The sequence below is a fragment of the Ammospiza nelsoni genome, chromosome 2 (genome assembly GCF_027579445.1).
Source record: "Ammospiza nelsoni isolate bAmmNel1 chromosome 2, bAmmNel1.pri, whole genome shotgun sequence".
In the NCBI taxonomy this organism is placed as follows: domain Eukaryota; kingdom Metazoa; phylum Chordata; class Aves; order Passeriformes; family Passerellidae; genus Ammospiza; species Ammospiza nelsoni.
Genome location: NC_080634.1, coordinates 17,181,427 through 17,204,985, shown reverse-complemented (window position 1 = coordinate 17,204,985; position 23,559 = coordinate 17,181,427). Strand labels below are relative to the sequence as shown.

General features: G+C 39.0%; 2 protein-coding genes across 13 annotated transcripts in view; one reads left to right on the top strand and one right to left on the bottom strand.

Moving 5' to 3' along the window:
* Positions 1 to 117: 117 nt before the first annotated feature.
* LOC132069999 (putative protein FAM172B) lies at positions 118 to 4,211 on the bottom strand. The gene is made up of 3 exons (XM_059466547.1): positions 4,164 to 4,211; positions 3,787 to 3,859; positions 118 to 1,149 (listed from the first exon to the last, which is right to left on the bottom strand). Exons 2-3 carry the CDS (start codon positions 3,814 to 3,816, stop codon positions 118 to 120), a joined length of 1,062 nt encoding a protein of 353 aa, XP_059322530.1. The 5' UTR covers positions 3,817 to 3,859; positions 4,164 to 4,211.
* A 241-nt stretch (positions 4,212 to 4,452) lies between these two features.
* The window catches only part of SENP7 (SUMO specific peptidase 7), a 43,068-nt gene continuing 23,961 nt past the window's right edge, over positions 4,453 to 23,559 (top strand). For 2 of the 12 annotated variants that reach the window (XM_059493832.1, XM_059493830.1), the window contains exons 1-6: positions 4,453 to 4,651; positions 5,914 to 5,960; positions 8,447 to 8,554; positions 10,681 to 10,775; positions 19,009 to 19,206; positions 20,801 to 20,998. In XM_059493832.1, the coding sequence (XP_059349815.1) occupies positions 5,925 to 5,960; positions 8,447 to 8,554; positions 10,681 to 10,775; positions 19,009 to 19,206; positions 20,801 to 20,998 (635 nt within the window). In that variant the 5' untranslated portion in view covers positions 4,453 to 4,651; positions 5,914 to 5,924. Of the gene's footprint in view, positions 4,652 to 5,913; positions 5,961 to 6,296; positions 6,304 to 8,446; positions 8,555 to 10,680; positions 10,776 to 18,001; positions 18,024 to 19,008; positions 19,207 to 20,107; positions 20,179 to 20,800; positions 20,999 to 23,559 lie in introns of those variants that run through there. The other 10 variants (XM_059493833.1, XM_059493834.1, XM_059493831.1 and 7 more) reach the window with 10 other exon arrangements.

Sequence of the window (23,559 nt, the reverse complement as noted above, 5' to 3'; positions counted from 1 at the left end):
CAAACTTAGAACTGTGATTTTCTCCACAGTGAGATGAAAGTGCTTAAGTGACTGAAATGTGCAGAGGCTCTTATGAAAGGAAGAGATCGCTATCAAGAACAAACCAGTGTACCTTTATTAATTGCCTGTCTTCTTCCTTGTGCTGCTTCTGGTTACAACAGGCGAATTCCTCAAGGCTGTTGTGATCTTGGCTTTCAGCATGCTCTTCAAGTACTTAAAGATGGGTTGTAAGCAGCAGGAGGGTGCTAAACCATACTTTTCTGTTCCAGCAGAGAAAGTAGGACAATTTACTCTCATGAGACAGTGCACAGTTTTGTTTAGGGGTTTGCTGTTCGACACCCATTCTCGGCAGTTTTTGTGTATCCATTCCTGTATTTCTGGATTGTGTCTGCTCTGCTGCTGTATGTTGTGTGTGGAGTCAATGAATGCCACAGAGTACACTTTATTCATCACCTCACGTTTCCTCTGCACTAGCAGATCAACAAACACCAACCCACCATAGCCATGGGCAATGAAGGCCACATTTCTGGCTGCACTCTTTGCAATGAAATGATCCCATACATACGTGGTGTGCTCTTCGGGGCTGCTGCTGCCCCTTTTGGGGATCGAACAGGCAGACTGTCTGACAGAAAATCTCTCCTTTTCAGTTTTCATATCAGTGAAATTGTCATTGGGGTTCAGTACAATCACTTCCCAGTGGCTCTTCAGGGCCATTTTGATGAATGGTATTTGTGTTCCATGTTTCAAGCCCTCACTGACAATTGCCCTTCGCCCCCACTGTCCAGCACAAAAAGCTCCATGGTCTTGAAGAAAGATAATTAGACTAGAGGAACTTGTTAATGCATCCTTGCTCATGAAAAAGAAGCTTCTTGGTTCATCCTCTGTAGCATCAGTAGGAATATAAACCTTCTGCAGCATGCAGACTCTTCCCAGGAGCTCATAAACATACTGGGTAATAGAATGTCCCAGAACTTCGTAGCGTTCATGATTCTGCTCATGTCCATTCTTGTAGTAATTGAAAACAAAGGACTCATTTGTATCCAGGTGCCTCAGTTCCCCTTTTATATTGAAGTCATATTTTAGTTCCTCTTGATACTTGGAACCCTCTGTTAGTTTCCTCAAACTGAGTTCACGCTGTATTTGTAACCACTACAAATTAAGAAGACTATTATTATCTTCTTAAGTAGTGATAGACCTCCACACAACACCTGTCTACCCACCCCTCCCTGCATTAGAATTTAGATTTAAAAGCGGTTACAAATTAAATACTTGTTGAACCAGAGTATTTCATGGTGATGTATAGCAATCCAGCTGCTTCTAAAACCTCTTAGAGATGTCAGTTGCAAAGTTCCAACAGCAGTAACTCCTCTGCCTTTATTACACCTTATTTCAGTTTGGTAGTTCAAAATTTGTAAGTAGTATGTTTATTTAAAGATCTGTTTAAGGTAGTTTGAATAAAGGGCTTTAAGAAGGAGGCACATGTACATGGTTCATTGTTCACTTGAACAACTTTTATTGTGCTGTCTCCTAGCCATTATCTTGGAACTCCACTGAGTTTCAAGGCCACCTTTGAAATACAGGCCTAGGCAGCTGGACATAGTCCAAGTGTCATAACTGCATCCTGAGCTTTTAAAGAAAATAAGCTGTGCTTACTAAGGACTTAAACCTTCCTGTTGCTAGTGTACCAGCATACATTCCATGTTCTTCTACCTTCAGCTGCACTAGAACAGATAATAATGATGTGTTTACTTTCTGCTAATCACTCTAATTAGTCATTCATCCTTGCAAGAACTTGCCATATGGAAGTAGAGGAATGGATGACAGAATAAAATAGCCACTGTGATCCAGGAGCAGGAGAAAAGAAAGTCCAAGCAGCAAACTATTATGAGGTTGGATTGAGATCTCCAAATACAGATTATCTCTAATGACTGAAATGAATTATACCAGAAAGCGATTTTTGAGCAGCTGAAAAATTAAGTTTAGCATAACCTTCTATTCTCCTAGTAATTCTTCAATCTACTACTGACTGTCACTGGCTGTAGAACAGCAAACAGGGTATAACCTTTGGTGTGGTCAGAATCCCACCTTTACAGGAGTTTAGTCCTAATACAGTAATTTTTTTTTTCCTGTAAATGGTCTGAATCAAGTTACATTTGGCAAGTTAGACTGTATACCTTTTTCTTGCTGAACTAAAAGAAGTTTTATAGAACACAGTAAATTACATTCTATGTTAAAAGTCACTGTACCATTTGATAAAGCCAATTACTAGGACAAAAAGTGATCTGAATATTTTCATGTAAGCGACTTGATTTGGACCCCAACTCTTTCAAGGGATGCAAGTTTCCTTGAGGTAAGGTGCTTAGCAAAATTATTTCTTACACTCCTAAATGAAAAAAAAACAAACTAAAAAAAACTCAAACAAAACTAAACAAAAACATTTTTGCTTTTCAACACATAAAATACCATATGTATTTTCTTTTTGAGTAATCTCCACTGGGCCAGTGTTATTAAGTCCTCTCTGCATGGTCATTCCTGTCTTCTAAATAATAGAGAGCAGGCTAGAAAATTATGCCTTCTCCTTTTTTATCTCATATAATCAGTACACATAGAAAAAGGGGGAAAAAGTCATATGCTATATAATCCATTTATTACTGTCTTGCCAGTTTCTTGAAATGGAAAGAGTGCAAAGAAAATTCAAGGGCACCCATTCATCTATGATTTTTTCATTCTGCAGGAAGGCACAAAAGACACAAAGGAGATGGGAAAACAGTCTGTTTGCTATACTACTGAAATATGGGCAGTTAATGCAAAAGAGATAATACTTAGTAGGAAAGAAGCTACTCATATTCCAGTTGCTGTTCCCATGAGACAAAGTGGGAGACAAATGGGCATATTTTAAGGAAAAATGCATTTGAAGAAAGGCAGAAAGCTTTCTGTAAGAATTAGGAATAGGTAGGTGCAGCTTCCTTGGAGTGGCATGCTGGGGACCACCTCTCAGTCCCTTTCCCTCCTCACCCCTAAAAGATGGGAGAGACTAATTTCCCAGCATACTCTGAACAGGAGGTTACTATTCTTTTACTGCAGCTACTAACAGCAACATTGTTTTTTCAGTTCCAAAACAAGGATGTGTGATTCCAAATTAAACCCTGAACACATACTTTACAAAGCATTGTGAAGGGTTGCTGAAGATTTCAGGAGGCAGAAACAAACACAGTTTTACATAAAGTGCACATATGACTTTCCTTCCTAAAATTGCCTTCAGGATGGGAAATGAAAAGTTTGGAGGCAATTAATGATAGGTTATAATTTTGGAGTTTACTTAAACAGTAGCTTAGAATTATATACTTATTAGTCCAGAGAACTGATTTTATTGTAGGAACACAATTAATTATAGAATTAAAAAGTAGCAATTAAACGTTAAAGATACAGCTGCATAACGCATGCACTTCTTTGTTGTAAGTCTGCATTCTAAATCAGCATTGATAGCTGTTTGTACTTCATTGTCTGTATATAAATGCAATATTCAAGGTTGTAAATGCTGGCAGCCTTTACAATTGCTACTTTAGTTTTAAAAATTTGCTTTTGGGGAAAAATAATCCCTCTTTCCCTTCCTCCCACTTTTCTATTCAGATTCTAATGTGCTTCAGATGTAAATTCAGCTGGTGCTTGTTGCAGTATTTGGCATATTGTAAACACCAGTGCAGTATAAGTACTACATAAGATCCATAAAGATGACTTTGTTTTCCATTTAAAACTCTATTTCATTCTAGTTAAGCCCAATATTACCGTAGGCTCTTCTGTAAAATCTGTCATCATCAGAGATGGAAATCTTTTTCACTCTGGGGTGTGGACAAGTCCTCTGCATGAAAAAAAATAAACCCAGTCATGGTTTCAGTTTTCATTACTTCAAGTACTGGGGTGTATATCTACAAGATCTGTCACTAGCTGATGGTTTGGGGCGACCTAAAGCGCTCCAGTAGCTCCAAGTTCCAAACTCGGCTAGTCCAAACTAGCCTCTCATGTTTGTAATTCACACCTGAGAGTTAGCTACAGCTAAACCTCGAGTATGAAACGAAATATTCGTCCATACTAGCTTTAATTCCCACCACCAAGAAGAAAACAAAGCAGAAAGCGCTACAGAAAACTTATAATTCTGAAGCTACCCTGAAAAAAAAACACAGCAAAAAAAAACCCCAGCCAACAAATCTTCCTCTCCCCTTGGCTGCAGGAGGATTTCTAAGGACGGCAGCTGCAAATTGCGGCCAGCCGAGGTTATAAGGGCTCTCCCCGGCTGTGCATCCCCCCCGGGCAGGGCGTTAATTTGATTAATTTGGCGGGGTCTGGTGTCAGCTGAGGGAAATGTCATTAGCACGGTACTACTTAAACCTGGGCCGGCCCGGGTTCATTATTGCTCCTTTACAAGTAACGCTGTTTATCGGCTCTTTAGTGGCTCTCAGCGGGTCAGTACCGAGCTCATCCTGAGCAGGTTAAAGCTCGGAGGGCCTGAGGGGCCACGGCCGGGCGGCGGCTCCGGCACGGCCCAGCGGGGCGGTGCCCGGCCCGGAAGTAGCCGGGGAAGCTGCGCAGGCGGCGGTGGCGGGGCCGGCCCGGCCCGGGTAAACAGCTCCGGCAAACAGCTCCGGCGGTGGCGGTGAGTGCCGGTGCTGACACCGGGGCCGTTCGGTCCTGCTCGCTGCCGGCCCTTCGGCGGAGGAGGGCAGGGCTGCAGCCGGCCGGCAGCGTTCTGGGGGGGCCGCGGTGTCTGCCGCGAACGAGCGGAGCCGGCAGCGCGGTTGAGCGGAGGGAGGGAGGGAGGGAGGGAGGGCTGGTGGCGGCGTTGCTGCGCCTCTGGGAGAGGGCTGAGGAGAGATTGTGAAAAGGTGGAATTGCTGGCTCAGGCCGTCGGGATTTGCGGGTTTGTCAGAAGGAAGCTGTTTCCTTCCCAGCGCGGGGAGCCGGGGCGCGGAGCTCGGGGCTCGCTGCCGGGCCGGGCTCGGTCGGTGCCGGGCTGGGCTCGGTCGCTGCCGCTCCCCCCGAGCTGTCGGGCGGCCCCTGTTCTTTCGCGGTTCCTCCTCGCAGGCGTCGGAACAGGCACTACTTTGGCTTTTCTTTATCGGTCCCTTCCCCACCCTGGGGGACTATGGCTCTAACTGAAAAAAACCTCCGAGATAAGTAAAAGTCCCCGAACTTGGCTTCTCGAGAGACTGTAAACTAGCTGTAATCTTTCAAGGTCTTATGCCAGTGTCATATAGAATATGTATCAAGAGAATACCTATAAATGCTGGAATCTCTGAGGCTGTGTTCCTCTAGTGATGAAGTTTGTAGGTTTAACAGGAGTTCTTGTCTATTACTTATTCTGGGGACCCTTGCAGTGGTACAGGTGTCCTCTTTTACTCCTTTTCACTCTGTAGTCTAAGTGTGAACTTCTTATTAGTTGTGTGCCTGCAGCAAGGAGTTAATCAGTCAATGTCATAACTAAGGATAGATTCTAGGACAATTTCATTAAAAATTTAGTCTACACTGATAATCCAGAGCCTTGCCCAGGTGTGTGGCTGGCAATTACCTTTTACTAAGGCCTGTAGTGACAGGGCAAGACGGAGCGGTCATAAATTGAAAGAGGGTAGGTGTAGATTGGACACAAGGAAGAAATATTTTTTACAATGCAAATGGTGAGACTGGAACAGGTTGCCCAGAGAAGCAGTGGATGCCCCATCCCTGGGAGTCTTCAAGGTCAGGTTGAATAGGCTTTGAGCGACTTGATCCATGTTATGAATGTGGGTTTTTTTGTTCTAGATTGCTGAAAAATTATTTTCTTGCTCTTTCTTAGTGCCTACTACTGTGGTTCTACTTGCCTCTTAATCAATAAACCAGAAATTGTTAAGTTTCTTTTTTTTTCTTTGTATTTTTTTCCAGTAGAGAAAACCATGTCAGGAAGAACATCATCTTCAAGTCATGTCAATGTAAGTGTTCCTGAATTTTTCAGCATTTTATTTTGAGGCTATGGATATCCTAGGGTGTTCTGATGTGTTTGTACAACCAAATTGATTCTTCATTTTGTTGGAACATGCTTTCTTGGGAAACTGTTTATTGTGGTAGCAGTCAATACTAATGTCTGCTGTTGTACATTTATTAATACATGATAGGCTTAGCATTTCATTACACATAAACAGGATGTTTTCCAAGTTATTTTAAGACCTATGCTACCACCTAAAATTTTAGAGTAATCTGAAGTAAGGAGAACAGCTGCAAAACTGTGTAAAAGTTGGTTATCTGCAGAGATCCACGCAGAGGCTTCTTATGCTGGTATGTATTTTTTCCTGAAATATCCCTGTTAGAAGCAGTTTCTGACAGTGGGAGTACTGGAGAGAACAAATGGTAGGCACAGGAACAGGTATGATTGGGTGAGATCTGGGGGATCTAGTGGTTTAGAAATGAGCTGTTTGCAGCACTGTGTTTATGCACTTTCTCTGGCCCTTGCTTTTACAGGTGGGAGCCTTCAGGAAAGTATTGCTGATTTAGATGAGGCTGCCGTGTGTGTATGCACATGGATGTGTAGAGTTAGTCACCTTTTCTTTGGGAAAAGCTGAGGCAACTGCATACCTTGTGTTTAGCATAGATTCAGACCTCTCTTTGTCTGTTCACTTTGTGCTTGCTCTGTAAGTTAATTGTGGGTGCTGTAAACCAACATCTTCTTAATGAGTGCAAGCATTGGGAAGGTTCTGTGTGGTGAGCTGAAAATGTTGCTGGTTAATGTATCTTGTGCTTTTTATCCCTTTCTGTCAGTTGTCTCTTCTTTTTACTGAGTCTGACTTTATCTGTACTTAATGTTGTCTATTATGTCATTACAGAAGTTATCAGAACCTCTTTAATTTTAAATGTATGTTAAAATTCTAGATAACTGTGTGTTCTTTGGAATCTCATAACAGAAGCTGCTAGCCAGGCAGCAGGTGGAGGTCTGAAGTAAGAAATCTGTTCCTAGCTGTTACAGTGCAGATCAGAAATATGCATTCTGACTGATAAATGTGTTTATAGGCCCCTTCTAAAACAAAACCAACCAAACAAATTTGAACAGTCTACTTGTAGGAGCTGCTGAATAAGAAAATGTCTTGTTTCAATCCTTCCATGTTGATTGACAAGGGAGGTACTTGTCTGAGAGGTTGTTACCTGTGTGTGACATGAGTATCCTTTAGAGTTTGAAGAAACTGTTATTAAAGGAGTGTTTGTTACAGTGTTTGACCATCAAAGGCAGCCTGAGATACTGTATACACATTTGGGTCTAATTACAAAAAACATTAATCTTGGTTCCAAAGAAGTGTAGAGAAGGAGTAAGAGCACTCAGGATTTAGACTGAAGGACTGAAATATTATCTCATTATGGTGCAGCATACTTCCTTATGTTCTGTCTGAAGGACTACCTGCTGAGCTAATGAATGCAGTTAAGATGCTAATAATTAGGTTGTTGGAGTCACTGTTCTGGAATCCCTGCTTTTAATTTCATGTTATAATTTCATGCAAGGCATCTGGTGGCTTGCAAATCAAGTTCATAGGATTCTTTACAGTGTCCATCATATGGAGTAGCTTCAGCTTTTTCCTGCCTGAGCTAGATTCAGAGACGTGTAAATGTTGCATTCCCTCTCTGATACATTCTCATCTGGTTGTATTTGTAACGTAAGGTTTTGCTCCTCAGAATGCCTGGAGAAATAGCAATGTTTGCACTTTTATTCTTTCAGTTGATACTTTAACTGGTTTAATTAACTGATAGAAAATATCATCCTGTTTCCTTGTCTTATGAACTAGTACAAATTTAGTTTGGTTATTTTTTTGATTTTCAATGAACAAACCTTCTTTCCTACACATATTTTTTTTTTCTGAACTGGTGAATTCATGTGAATTATTAACTGCTTTCTCTTTCAATAATTACTTTCAAAATGCTGTCTCCATTTCTGTGGGAGTTGGCAATGACAATAGCTGATACCATTTTGAGAACATTAAAGTCTGATGCTAAATTATCATACCAAAATTGTTCTAAATTCTGAATTTTTTCTTTTGAGAAAGCAAACCTGGTCATGACGTTCAGCTATTTAGTTTTCTCTTTATCATTCTCTAAGCTGAGACAGTTAAACTGGAGTGTAAACAAATGAGAAGGAACCAAGAAGACAGTGCCAGTGGATTGGTTGTCACCTTTTAGTTGCCTTGGAAGATGTAAAGTTAATGAAATAGAACTTTTTCAGATGGTTTCACGTGTTAAAACTAGCTCATCATGTGGTATGACACATGATTTGGGATCAGGCATTAATGAGGAATGCATTTCAAGTAAAGTCACAAGTCAGGGCTTCCCTTACAACTTTATATTGCCCAGTAAATACAGCATTGTACATGGAGGTATGTCAGCTCATAGCACCAGTGGATAATTTAGTTTTACCATGTGTAACATCATCTATTTTCAGTTTCGTATACCAAAGAAGAAAACAAACACCAAGTCAGAGGATGTCCAAGTTCAGTCCCCTTTGGCAAGGCTCCCAGGCTCCCACCATTGTGACTACCCTTTAAAAGAGGTAAAGAGAAGTTCTTCAGAGTGTACAGTGTGTAGGAGAATGTTACATGAGGATTTGGTTTAGTTTTGGCTGGTTTTTTTCAACACCAAGTGTTGCCTTGTGACCAATAACTAATCCAGACTGTCTTGGGAGAAGCAAGTGTGAAAGTCTGAAATCTGTTTACAAGCATACATTTACAGACATGGGAGTCTTAGTCTAAATAATTGAAAAGCAGTTTGTCTTTGGGTGTAGTTTGAAACTATCTTGAAAATCATTAATATAAAGGTAAATATGATACTTAATATTTTTTTTTAGTTGATTGTCTTCTGGCTGCTGAACTTTTAGGTTATATTCAGATCACTTATCAAACTTTCTGTTATATAGAAATAACCTTTACATTGAGTTTTCAGTTATCCAGGAGCTTAAGCTTTTAAGAGAATATATAAAGCACTCTATGCCTCTTGACAGAATTTTAGGTGCTAATACAGAAATAACTATATAAAGACTGTAAGAGTCTTATGACATTTATCATAACTGATTGTCTGGATCATCTCAGTCACATATAGAAGCAAATATTTGCCTCTATAAATATTTTCCAAATTTCGTAAGCATTTCAAATATCAAATGTTGGAAACATACTTTGCTACTCTTGTTTCCTTCAGCTCAGCAGCCAGAGTTTGTTGCTGGCTTTAGTGCTTTCAGAATCATGGGCAAACAGAGCTCCTCCCTCTCAGAGGAGGCTGAAAGGTGTAGTGAAGGAAGGTAGGAATTTCTCCTGACTTAGAGTAGTGGTAATGTGACCCAGGTCTCTTGGTAGGCCAGGTCATTTGAGAATGCTGCAGTAGAGAATTGCTGTGGGCTTGTGTTCTGTACTGGTGATGCTTTCAGTGAGCAGACCCTCCAGTTGCAGTCAGGTTTTGAAATGGGAGCTGGTGTCTCCTGTGGCTACAAGCAGCAACCTGTCTGCCTCTATAAAAATTATGATTTGAATGGTGAATTGGAAAATTCTTTATTTCCTAGTTATTTCCTGGATGTTGTCTAATTTTCTGTTTCTTATTTTTCCTGCCTATGTCTATACATATTTCAAACTTTCCCATGTATCAGGGGATTTCAAATGCTTTAAACACTGCCTAGTTTTTACGTTCTACTTTAAAAGACTTGGTTGTGAGTTGTCAGAGTTTGCACCAAGTTTGAGAAACTTTGTGTGGTTTTTAGTGATTTGGATGTTCAGGTCTCTCCTGTGCTTGAACACCAGTAGTAAAAGATGAAGCAGATGGTGTTGGAAGGCAAGAAGAGGGGAGAGCCCAGTCAAGTCAATTTCTTGCTGCCAGCTTTAATAATGGGTTATTTTGCATTAGAGTTAATCCCTATGGTAGTGAACAGTTTGATTTGGGATGTGCCTTTCAGACTTCATTAAAGTTTGTAGAATGTGCATGGGCATGAACTTTTCAGATGGTCTTTCAAACGACAGTCAAAAATGAAGATAAGTTTGTCTGCTTTCAGCCCGAGTGCCATAATTTTCAAGCATCTCTTGGGTTTATTATATTTTAAATTTTAAGAAATGAGGAAGATTAGAAGGAGGGTTGGAGGTTTCTGGAATTGCAGCAATAACTGTTTTGTGGTAGGGCTTCTTTTGTTGAATTTGAAAATATGAGTACTTTCTGGTAAGGTAAGGGAACGTGGAAAAAATTGTCTTGCTTTTCTGGGGTTTGCCACCTAAGTCCCAAACCTTCAAATTGCTTTTCCCTCTCAGAATTTTATATCTTTTATATCCATATTGTAGCCTGGAAAATTTGCCTAAATGCACAGCATTACCCTCTACTTTCTGCATCTTGTATATTTGTGATTATGTGGAACAGGCCTAATATTTAAGTCTGTGTTTGGTATAGTCCCTCTTGAAATTGGGAAACAATGGAATTGTCCTGTATATTTCTTCAGGAGAAAAAAGTTCTGTTCAAGATCAGGGGGTATGTGGATTCTTTAAATCAAGCAAATTAATTATTTGCAAAATTGTTGTGTATGCTATTTATAACTTTGATATATTTGGTCAGTTGCATTGTTGCAGTGTCCCATTTTTCTGGTGCATTATCCATGATGACATAATCAGGTTTTTTTGAAATCTGCCAATTTTATTTGTTTTGTTTCAGTGGAGATTAAGTGCCAACAACAGAAAGCCTTCCACGAAAGGAAAAAGGCAAAGGGAATGCAACAGACATAGCTCTAATGATGAAGAATCAATTGGGTAAGAAGTCATCTCAAATTAGTTTATCTCTGTTTGCATATTCAGAATTTCACATCTTTTTTGAAGATGAGTGTCTCTGGTCTCTGGCTAATTATTTGTGTCATGCAGAGATGGTTTTCAAGCTGTTGGGTGGCTCACCTTCAGAGAATCATGCTTCAGTGGTCTAATGGCAGCTGTAGCCTTTGTGTAATATCAGCACAAGATCTGTGGCATTAGAGTGAGAGTGCTTACTAGAGGAATTACTACTTGTCAACCTGCCTGGGGTCCTGAAAGATGTTCATTACTCTCTAAGTGTAAACTGTCATTCCAGCCCTGGATATCTTTAGATCTGTAAGAAGCTTCCCAGAATTCTTTTTCTCATCCTTTTTTGTTCTGTAGCCCACGCTTATTAGCCTAAGCTTTATCAACTCTTTAAAACAATTAAAATATCCCTTAAACAATATGGTGATTAGCAGTGGAGGGAAGTAAAAAAATGGGAGCTTTTCCACCTCTGTGTTACTGTCAAGGCACTTAAATTATTAAGACTGCTGATGTGCCACTTCTTTCTCTGTTGCCAAGAGCAAATGTCTTGGTTTCTTTGCAATTATGGCAAATTATTGATATGCTATTATAAGATAAAATCATCATCTTCAGAGTTATCAGCTAGGTAATTGTTTTATCCAAGAAAATTTTGAAGCTGTAATTTCTACAACTGACAAATAGAAATAAAAATGTAGAACTAGATTTATTAGCAGGAGCTGGGAAACATAATGACTTTGTGGCAAAATGAATATGTTTGTCCTAATGAAACAGTTGTTATTCCCCAAATCACTTAATTCTAAATAAATGAATAAGCATTCTCTGCTTTGTTTTCTGACTGCAACTAAACTTGCCCATAAGTGGTTTCTTATCAGGAGAGGCTGTTAAAAACAAAGTGCACAGGTAATGAAAATGCAGGTGATTTTGGCACTGCTGAGTTCTGTAGGTTTGTGGTTTATGAATGATAATTTTTTAGCCTGGTCTGTATATTCAGAATGCTTCAAAGTGTTGCAGGGAAGAGCTGAAATTGTAAAAGACGCTGAGTTTATTTTTCATACCTCCTCAGAGGCATAGCTGTCAGTTTACATGCACTTACCTCAAAAAGCTTCTGTCAGTAACTTTTAACTGAGGGAGCAGCTCACAGGGTCAACCTAACAGAATTTAATTGCAGTTTCCTGAATTTTATTTATGTTTTGACATGGTTGATTTGTGATATCAAGATATCAATCTCTGAAAGTCTCTCAGTAAACTTTGAACTGATCTTTAAACATTGAAAAGTTTGTTTTCTTTAAAGCTATCTTTAGATCTGTTGTGTATTAATTTTCTGTTTATTTCAATATGCAAGAGACTTTCAAATAGCATTTATAGGCGTTCCATAATTTTTACACAAATAGTTAGCAGCACAGTATTCAGAAATTATTTAGACTACAAAGAGACAGCAAGTATTTTGATATTAAACTTGTACATTTTTCAGTTCTTTGAAAAAAGATGTGTTTCTAGAGACTAGCTGGAGCCTCTCTGTAAAGTAAATTTACTCTCCTGTCTGCAATGAAGCTTGTATTAAGTGTTCCACTTAGGTGCTCAGTGTTTCTCAGTAAGTCAGAATCAACGTGGGAACTTCATTGTGTAATAATTGGAAAGACCACTCAGGTTCTAAAGAGGTGGTGTTTGTTGAGCAAGAGTCTGAGAACTGACAAAACTGTAAAGGGGAAGGAGTGAACTAGTGTGCTGCAAGTCTTTCTGATGCAATAGTTTTTATTCCCGGTGAGGAACTTTTCATTTGCATTACAAAGTAGAAAATAAATCTTTATTACAAACTCCTATTAGCTCCTGGTATTTTAAAAGCAGTCTACTTTATTGATAGGATCTAATATCAGGTGTTTAGGGAGATGTGTTGCTTCAGGACTGTTACTGCCACCAAATTTTAGTCATAAAGGACAAAGTAGATATATTAGCACAAACCTACAACTTCACATGGGGCTTTTTAAACTTCTGGATTACAAAATTTGGTAGTCAATTGCTTCTGTCAGCTGTGCTGTGGTGTGAGATCATGGGGGTCTGTGGCAGCAACTGCAGCTGCTCTCACTTGTACAGCTCTGCTCCTGGGCTTGTGAAAGGGGAGTGTCAGGGGCTTTGTCTGGGATCCCAGAGAGGGCTCCTGGGTGGGTTAGTTCCCTAGTTGGGAGGGAGGTGGAAGTTAAGATGTGTGCAGTTCCTTCCGGTCAAATTAAATTTGGCATTTCGTTACATGTTCAGTGAAACACGTGTTACTGCTGAATCAGGTACTGACCCCATAGCAGTCAGGTTTTTGTGGCAATCATTTACATTTACCCTTGCCCTGCAAGAGCATTTGGTTAGTAATAACCTCCTAGTCCAGCAAAGCAAGGAGGTTCATAAGGATGTTCGTGGGTCACTGACTTCTCATCAGTTGGTGAAAGGACAGGACCTTGAAGCTGAAGGAGGACAATCAAAAGGTTTCCTCACAGCAGGGTGTTGTCAGTGAATGCATCAGTCAGAGATTCCTGTTAATGATAGTGTGTCATGTTATTCCTTTGGGCTCAGAAAGGGAGCTCCTGGGCTGTGCATGTGCTGCAGAAGCTCAGATAACTGAATACACATCAGGTCTATCAGTGGCTTTATTCTGTAGACACAGGACAGACCCTCAGCTTGTCTGAGAGCTGAGGGAACAACCCAACAAAACAGTATGTGACATCCCACTGCCAAAATATTTATTTCCCAGAACCTGGGTTTGCTAGTAAAAGAATATAGCCATGAAGACAGTGCTGTAGACAATTAATAGTAATTTAGTCCCAAATGAGCCAGTAGTCTCCTTGTCTCATTTTGATCACTTTCTAATACAAATTTGAATGAACTGGAGACAGCAGTTCCAGCACTGGTGTGTGTACACAATATGAACATTGATTAGGGAGCTATATCAAGCAGCTGTGATTATTGTGTGAAATAAGGTCAAACATTTTTCCTTAAAGAGGTACAAACAATAAGTTTTGTTCCTGTGGTTTATAAGGTAGGATATTTTTTTTATTGCCTGTGAAAAGCAAAATGAGACTTGTCAGGAGCAGCTAACAGCATTTTTCATAATATATTTTTTGTTTATTCCATCATTACATGCATAGCTATGTTTTCATTACCTTTGCTTTTGTATTTTTTTCAGTTTTTGGGAGGTAGATGGGAGACTATGGTAGGTACTTGTTTTGGAAACTAAAATAATTGTCTTTGGTTTTCCTTCACCAAGATGCCTCCAGTGTTACTGTTATGCAAATTACTTGCTGGGTCTGCTTGTGGGACTTGCTTTTAATGTATACTTTGCTTTTTTCTGTTTGACATTTACTTTAATCTTTTGAAATGTCTTTTGCTTGAGTTGCTCACTTTATTCTGTGGACAGTTTAACAAATAATTTAGGGACCTGTGTCCCAACCACTGTTTACAGATCTACGGGCTGGCTTAGGTTAAACTTTCCCTGAATCTATTGTACTCCCAGTCTTGGTGACATGATTTGCAAGAAACACTGCCAGAGGCCATACACCTTTTAGAAAGGGAAGCCATTGAAAGCTCTTATGCTCCTTTTCTGCTCTGAAGGTTTGGTCATAACTGGTTCAAAACCTTCAGTCAAAACCTGGTGCCACATACGAAATGATGCCTTGGCCTGGTGCTGACAAGTGTATACCATTGACATCCTTGTTTGTTGAAGGTTCCTCTCCTTGCATGGATTTCTAGTGCAAAGCTTGCTTCATGGTATGTGTATGTGCTTGAAATTATAAGATCATTTTTGCTAAAGTACTTGCCTAAAATCTATAAACCCCATTTCAATCAAGAGAATGGGGAACATTACAAATTCAGCTCCAAGTAACAATCAGTAAACCAAATTATATAGGAACCTGGAGCCTGCTAAGGTCTAGCCTGATGTGTGAGCAAGGGATGTCAGACCTGAATTTTCAATGTGGCCAACAAACTATAGGTAGTGAAATTCTGATTCTGACTCCTTTGCCTCCTGCTGTGGAGTTTTTCTGTCATTATGTTGTTTAAACACTCAATGTTGGATTATTTTCTGGTATCTCTACAAGTCTTGATCATACATGGTCACAGTGTCTTTATTTTAATTATGTGTTCCCACTGGACTAATTAACTTGCTGTTTGAGCCTAAATTTAGTAAAATTTCATTCTGATATCATGTGTTTGAGAAATAAAAAGAAAAAAAAATTCTGTGAGGTAGAACAATGAAAACTGAAGTAATTGAGATCTGGAAAATTGATAGCCTTGGTTTGTTTTTAGTCAGGAGAGCTGAAGTGTTCCGTAGAGAATAGCACATTTATGTTGTCTCATGATCCCCTGCGTAATTGTTTTAAAACATGTTTTTTAAGAAGAAGAAATTTTCTGGTTCACGTCTTCATATTGCTATGGCTTACTTCTATGACTGTTCTCTATTTGGAGGAAAAACATAATTTAGTTACTTTAAGGTTTTTGATTTTTGAGTCCTTTTGGAGGAGAAAGGGAAATAGCGTAGTTTTTCATTGCATCATCTGTTCTGGCATCCCAAGAGCTGAAGTGACTTCAGTTCTTTAGTCTTCAGTAACTGTAACTGGCCCTATAAAGTAGTTTGGCTGTTTCTTGTCTTTAGGGGGAAGAATTTGAAAGCACAAGAGTGAATGCCTAGTCTCAGAAGATAACTTGTACAAATTTTCTTCATGAATTCTACCTTGAAATTTTCCTTAACTGCTTCAGTTTCTGTGACTTTTCTTAACAGCCTAATAAGTTCTTGTGTAGCTGAATTTTTTAACTGATCATGTTTGTTAAATATATATTTATTTATATATATATATATATATATATATATTCTCTAATTCCTTAGGTACTGCTTATTTGTTTCTTATTTCTAGTATGCATTACAGTGGACAAACAACAAATTATGTAGAGGTCTGATTGCTATAACCTCTTCTGGGGTATTAAACTGTGGTTCATATATGAGCTCAACATTGGAGAAGTCCAGAAGAAAACCAGAAGTTCTGATTTAGTGGGGATTTCTATAGGAAAATAAGTCTCTTGCTTCCTGTGCTGAATGAAGAGCCCTTGCCAGATTGGGATGTGCTCACTAAGCTGTTACAGTTGAACTCCACCATTTAAGACATTAATGTTACTAAACTGACCCCAGGACCTGTGTTCACTTTTTAAGCTTTTCAGTGATTAAAGCATATCTGGAAATGAAACTCCAGTCTCTGGATCCTTAGAGTGTTGAACAAGCCTGTCTGACATCTACAGTATTTGAGGCACGTTCTTGGAACTCTTTTTTGCATTAGGATTCACAGACTGTATTCTGAACTAGATGAAAGAAAAGAAAGGGGAAAGCCTTTTCCAGATTGCATAGAACATTCTGGAGCACTACTGTGCTTTAGGTTGGTATTCAAGTGAGACTGTCTTTGCACATGTGATTTTTTTATGGCCTTCTCAGAGTCAATGGCTCACTTGATAACCCCAGGATTGTTTTTCCAGCAGCTAATTAGCACCAATCTGTTACATAACACTTTGTCCTGTGTCCATGTTCTTGGCATCAGAGTGCCTTAAGTGGGTTTTGGGGTTCTTTTTTGTTGGTGCCTTTTCTTTTCTTTGTTTTTTTAGATAAAGCCTTAGCTCTTTTCCATCAGTTTTTCTTTGGCAAACTTCTATCAGAAGTTCAGAGATAAAAGGAAACTACCTTCACTTGAGTTTAAGTTCTTTAAGGAACCATTTAGTTTTATTGTGCATTGTCTAGATAGTGGTCTCCAAAGTGTGGTCTCTACAAGACAATTCACTGGGATAAAGCAAGGAAACATTTTTGTACAATTACTAAATGTTTATGTCATCTTGTGTTCCTTTTTACTTTTCTATTTCTGTGTTTTACAATCACAGAATTGAGGTTGGAAAAGACCTTTAAGATCAACCTGTCATGAGTGCCTCTCTGCAGATTTTAATTAAATAAACTTTGTAGAAGGCATGTGCTCAAAATACTTACTGCTGGTCGGGATGTGTGGCCAAAACATTTTGGAGACTGCTGGTTTGGGAAAGGTGTAGCAGAGCTCTGGGAAAAAGCAGCTCATGGCATACACATATGGCATTCAGGGGTGCAGATATCTCATCAGGCTGACCACAGCTTCTGGGCAGGTTGTCCAAGCTGTGGGTAGGAACATTTGTCCTTTCAGGTTCAGTGGGGGGTTGTGTGCCTTGTGAATATGGCAAGTAACTAGGGAGAGGAAATCTCAATGTCAAGATTGAAAGAGTAAAATAAAACACTTACATGGAACATCTGCCTCCATTTCATTGTATTTCACTAGTATGGCAGTTCCAGACCTTATTTTAGGTGCAAGCATGTCTGTCCTTCAGCAGCAAAAGTTTCCATGCCACACCTGTATTTGCCACTGGCTGTAACCAGGCTGCTGAGCTGAAGGCAGCATGTCAGTGGGACCATTACAGCTGCTTGCAGATGTAAACACACTGGGGAATAGCAGCCCTTTGCTTAAGAAATGTTAGTTACTGTAGCATGTGTGTAACAGCTATGTGAGTAGTAAGGTTTTTTCCCTAGCTATTAAAGAGACTTACTCTACAGTGAGAACATTTTTTTTTGTTATGCAAGACATGCAGTAGGAAAAAAAACCCCAATTCTTGTTTCAGTAATCTTTAAAACCCAAAAAATTAGCCTGAACTGCAGTGTCTTCATAGGACCAGCTCTTGGAAAACAAGTCTAGTTCTCAGAGGTTTGAAAATAAAGTAAATCCTGATGAATCATCTATGATCTATAATGCTTATCAGCTTATAAATTCAATAAGCTGGAGTTCAAGTCCTGCCATTAGGTTGCCACCACCTTATGCAGCACTACAGGCTGGGGAAAGAGGGGCTGGAAAGATGCCTGGTGGAAAAGGCCTTAGTGGTGCTGGTCAGGAGCAGGTGACAATGAGCCAGAGTTTGCCCAGGTGGTCAAGAAGGCCAGTGGCACCTGGCCTGTGTCAGCAGGACCAGGGCAGTGATTGAAGGCCATACCTTGAGTGCTGTGTCCAATTCTGGGCCCCTCACTAAATGAAAGATGTTGAACTGTTGGAGCAAGTCCACAGAAGGGCAGTGGATCTGGAACATAATTCCTATGAGGAGCAGCTGAGGGAACTGGGCTTGTTCAGTCTGAAGAAAAGAAGGCTGAAGGAAGACCACCTCACTCTCTAGAACTGCATGAAAAGAGGTTGTAGCAAGGTGGGTGTTGGTTTCTTCTCCAAGATGAATAGTGACAGGACAAAGGGACACGTACTCAAGTTGTGCCAGGGAGGTTCAGGTTGGATATCAGGAAAAATTTATTCACTGAAGGAGTAGTTAAGAACTGGAATAGCCTGCCCAGGGAGGTGATGGAGTCAGTCATCATCCCTAAAAGTGTTTAAAACCAAGTAGATGTGGCACTTTGCAGTATGATTTAGTGGGCGTGGTGGTATGCAGTTGAAGACTTGTTATCTTGGAGATCTTTTCCAATCCTTATGAGTCTGTAAGAAAACTGTTCAAGTTACCAGCCATAATGCAGATTAATTCTTTATGTGAAGACTTCAGTACCCATCTAGCAGAACTACCAAAGTATACATACTTTTTTAACTTAGGTAGGGCATTTTTACTGTCTTTATAATTCATAATTCTAAGTAATTTGTTTAATGAAATTGAATAGAAATAGTTGGAGCTTCAGAACTGGGAGATTTGTAATTACTTCTTTTTTTTTTCCCTAGCAAGATCATAATTAATCTGCCATATGGGAACAAATAATATTCATGGCTTTAAAATAAGATGACACAAAATGAGTGTGTATTTTCATATCCTGCAAATGGTCAAGCATACACTTTCAGAATGGCTTGTAAGGCCCTAGTGACACCACTTCCAACATTTTGTGATAACAAGATGTACCCAAATTTCCATTTCAGTGTTTCTGCACTGAAAGTTTACCTCTTCAGAATGACATATGGTTATGTTAGTCATTCATGCTAGAAGGAGAAACCTTGCAAGGCTGCCCTGATCAAAAGATGAGTTTGTGGTTGCTCTTGTCCAAAGAGAACTGCTTTGTAAATTGCCAGGGAAGTGACCTTAATTCTATAAGGTATGATGCAGAAACAGCAAACTCATAGAATATCTTTGTTGAATTCACTGTGACTTAAAAAATTCTCAGCACCCTATTATTAATGTATTGTTATATGTATGGCAGGCAACCCAAAGTTATCTTGACGAATGTCCTGAGGATGAAAATAGGAAGAAAATACATACAGGCGCAACCTAAAACTGGTGTTAATTTTTCTGATGCTGGTAAGCTGCAGTCAGATCAAGCACCCTCATCATCTGCTGCCAGCGTAAAGATATGGCAGATTTTAAACCCTACTCTCCAAAGTCTTTTTCTGTCTAAAAGGTATGTTGTCTTTGCCTTATGTCACTAAACAAAATAATTTTCCTTGCAGTTATTTCTTGATGAGAAAGTGTTCTTTATTGTGCCACAGTTTCCTTGTTCATGAACTGTATTTTGTCTCACTTCACTGAATTCACTTGTACCTGGTTCCTTTTGATAATCATTGAGAGAGATGGTGCCAGGCATACTTTAGTGTTTTTTTCTGATCAGATGGCTTCTAGAGGGTCCTGTACTGTCAAGACAAATTAATTATGGTTTAGCCATTGGACTCTCAAAATGTTTGGCCTTTTTTTTATTCCCATGAAGAGAATGCAGTTGAATTTAACTGCAGTGCTTTTCTAAGAGGAGCTATCAAGGTGTATTTTCACTGTTACTGCTTTAGACTACTCATGAAAATAGGAAAATGGCATAAATGATCAGAAGAAAAGCATACCAAGTCTAATATCTTCTTTGCAGCCCTGCAAGCAGTGGTCAATGGTCAATTGTAGATGTTCAGGGAAAAGTATGGCTAGAGTGAATGCTTTATTCTCTGGATTTTCTGTTGAGCTTCTGATAACAGTTTAGGGGTTTCCTTTATTGGAGGTTACATCCAGTCTACATGTTCTTCAGTGTTAGAATTTTCATCTTTAAGTTGTATCTCTTAATTGTTTATCTCCTGTGGGTCTCTGCAATTGTGTCTGGAAGGTAGCCTTCTGATGAAAAGCAAATTTATGTCTTGCAAGAGGAGATCTGAGTGTTCTCCAGACATCACAGCATCTGTGCTGGAGTGTGCTCTGTGGATAAACACAGACAACAGGAGAATTATGCAGTCAATGCTCAAAAGGCAGTGTTGTTCAAAACACATTCAAAAAGGCCATAGCCTTACAACCTAATCCAAAATAAATTGCAATGGAAGTGGTAGCATTTAAATCCCAGTCTGAGAAAGGAAGTGGATATGGGCTATACAACAAGCTGGCTGCTGTGACATTGTATGAAGTAAGTTGAGCTGCTCTTATACATTGTGTGCATGTTCAAGTAGGAATTGCATCTTTATATTTCTGCTTGGCTTGTTTTTGATGCTTGTCTGTTTTAACACCTGCAGGTATTTTTCTGGGTCTTGCAATACTGTGGAGTGCTACCTCATATTTGAGGAGTGGAATAAAATCTAATGCTACCTTTTGTGTGCATGCTAGTTTTCTACCTGTTCACTAGGTGCTTTAGAAAATATGTTCTGTTTTACTGGAGGCTTCTTGTTCACAGGAAAATCAAGATTGTTTGTTCCAGAGTTCTGACAAATATGTACAGATACTGCATGAAAGCTGTTTAGAGAGAAATATTTACCAGTTTCTAAACTGCAGGATATGTTAGAGGCAATGCAGTGTGCATAGTATCTGGCTAAGGTAAAATTATAAAATTACATGGCTAGTTTTCTTACCTTTTGTGTTTACCTGTTTTCCTTGTACTTAAATAGGATTTTGGTTTTTTTTTTTTTTGCCTCTAAGGGACTAAAAATATTGATGTTTAATTATCAAGCTTGTAGGATACATGAATTTAACAAGAAGCTTGTTTCTCTAGATTGCAGTGCAGTACTTATGGTTTACTGTTATATGTATGGCAGGCAACCCAAAGTTATCTTGACGAACGTCCTGAGTACGAAAATTGGAAGAAAGTACATAGACAGCCACGTAATAATTGATGCAAATTTACCTGCTGCAGACAAATTGCAATCGGGTCAACTCCCCTCATCAGCTGTTGCCAGCCTACAGACATGTCAAATATTAAGTTCTCCTCATGAAAGTTCTTTTCTTTCTGAAAGGTATGTTACTCACTGCTGATTTTGCCAGTCTTCCTGAAATGACGTAACTTCCCAATGGAAAAGAATTTCCCTGAAACAGCTTTTGTTCTACTCTTTTCTTGAATCAGGAGATCAGTTTCCTGAGTGCAAATTAATATGCTTCTCCAATGAGACATTTTAACATTGCATTTGTTCTGGTTTGCTGGACGTGGTGTTAAAAGGCTACTTTTCTTTCTTAGAAAGAATTTGTTTGCAGTGATTGCACTGCTTTGATTTGGGAAGAAACACAAGTAATTCGAACACATCTAAGTTGGTTTTGTGTCCAGAACCAAAATCTCGCTTTCTTGTTGGTGTTGCTGTGTTCTAGCATGATTTCAAATAACTTTTTTTGCAAAATATCTCCAAATTCTGCTCTGTAATAATTAATTTCTTACCACATTAACCCACTGGTGGTGTCAATATTCCTAACAGGGTGGCATTGGTTAAAGGCTATGTGTGTCCTCCTACCACTTAACATCTACTCTTCATTTTTTCCTATATTTAGGTTGACTGAGCATCACAGTAATGTTTGACAAAAAACTCTAGCAGAAATCAGGTGTTAGAATTAGATGACACCTGTTTTGGTCTAAGGTGGCTGTAGCATTCAAAGCAAGCTGCCTCTGTTTGTCTTTTATGGCTAAAACAGCAAATATTCCACAGGGAAAAATAGCAGAAAATTCTGAGGAAGATGGTAGAAGGATGAAGAAGAAAATAATGATGTGAGGTTTTTTTTTTGAAGGCAGGAGTAATTAAAAGTTCCCAGGTTGAAACTGAGATAAGTCAGTCATATTCCTCATTCTGATACATCAACATCTTAGGGAACTGAAATTAATAGCAATTTTTTTTTTTCCTACAGAATTGCCCATTGCTGCTTACATTAACCTGACAAAGCTGCAATTTAAATGAGATTTAGAGAGAACAGTTTATTAGGCTGTCTCATTTTAAAGCATCATATTTTTTACTAATAATTTTCTGTGACTTAAGGCTGGCTGAAGTGTGGGGTGTTCATTTGGATTGTTGTGCGTTTTGGGTTTTGGGGGTTTTTTTGTTTTGCTTTGTTTTATTGCAAAATAAGACTTATTTTTAGTATCTGATTTTTTAACTTTGTGAAGTTTGATGATGGGTGGTAGTGGAATTATAGAGAAAAACATGAACTCTTGTATTTAATGCTCTAAATCTGAGGGTACGTCTTGTGTATTTTTTCTGGCTCATATCTAGAGCACAATATTCTATATTAAGCACAATAACGGTTTGAGCTAGTAATTTTTTTAGTAGTTAGGATGACTTTTCACTCTTCCCCAGTGAATAGCACTTTAGTGCAATTTGTAATAGATACAATATGGGAAATGGAGAATTGAGGAGTTATTTCAACAAAGTCATGGCTTGATCCTGGTCACCTGTCTGTAAGTAAAGTCAGTGCATTGCATACACTTGGCACTGATTCCTTTGGGGTCTCTTCTTTGGAGGAGAATAATAAAAGCTCCTCTCTTGTAAGTGTTATGCATATATATGCACATGATCATACAGAGAGTCTTTTGTACCATCAGAGTAGCCATAATGCATGCTGAAAATTGTGCTAGTTTTGTACTATGGAAATTTCAGACCAAATTAAAGAATTGTGTGTCATTAGAACAGGATGGTAATAAATTAACTGATCTCTACCAGCTAGAACTTACTGCCAGCTCCCTCTTTCCATTCTTGCTCTTCATATTACAGAATTGGTGGATTTTTGTTGCTTTACTGCAACCCAGTGTGAAATGCACTTATTTAAGTGAGCACTGACCTGTCAGTATAACTAATGAATTTGAGGTAGGTTTTAAATATAAAGAAAGAGGGTTTTAAACTGTTTACAGTATTTGTTTCTCCTGGTTGATAAGGGCACTTTACAATATATGTTGCCATAGCTTCATAGGTGTTGCATATTAAAGGGGTTAAGGGGTGCATTTTAAACCGAGTTATCAGCAAAGCTGGCATTGAAAATAAAATGTGCAGAATTTATACATAAAGCAAATATGTTTAGGAAAATCTATTAGCTGAAATAGCCCTATTCAGGTGCTTTCTGCTGTTAAAATCCCTGAATTGTGATGTTGGTGTAAAACAAATGCTGAAAACTACTTGATGGATTTGTATGGTCTTTTAAGACAGTCAACTCTACACAGCTGTTATGCATACAAATATTTTAGTTGAGAGAGAAGTGTGGGTTCCAAAATCAGGTTTTCTATAGTGACCTGCCTAGTTTATGTAAGACTGTCTTGTTCAATATACAGAATGAACGATAGCACTTACTGGAAACTACTTCTGTATCTGGTCCAATTTATGATTCTTTATGAATGAAAAGATAATCAGTAATTTTTTCACAGTGCTCATCACTGCAGTATTGGAGCACTCTAGAAATCTTTGTCTGTACAGAATTCCCAAAGAGCACTGATACTCCAATTTACAGATAGGTCACTAAAGAGTAGTCACCTGTTCAAAAAGTGTTTGACAGTTTTGGTTGTCTGGTTAAAGATGTCAAGAGTCTTTTTTGCCATGGTGGGTGATGA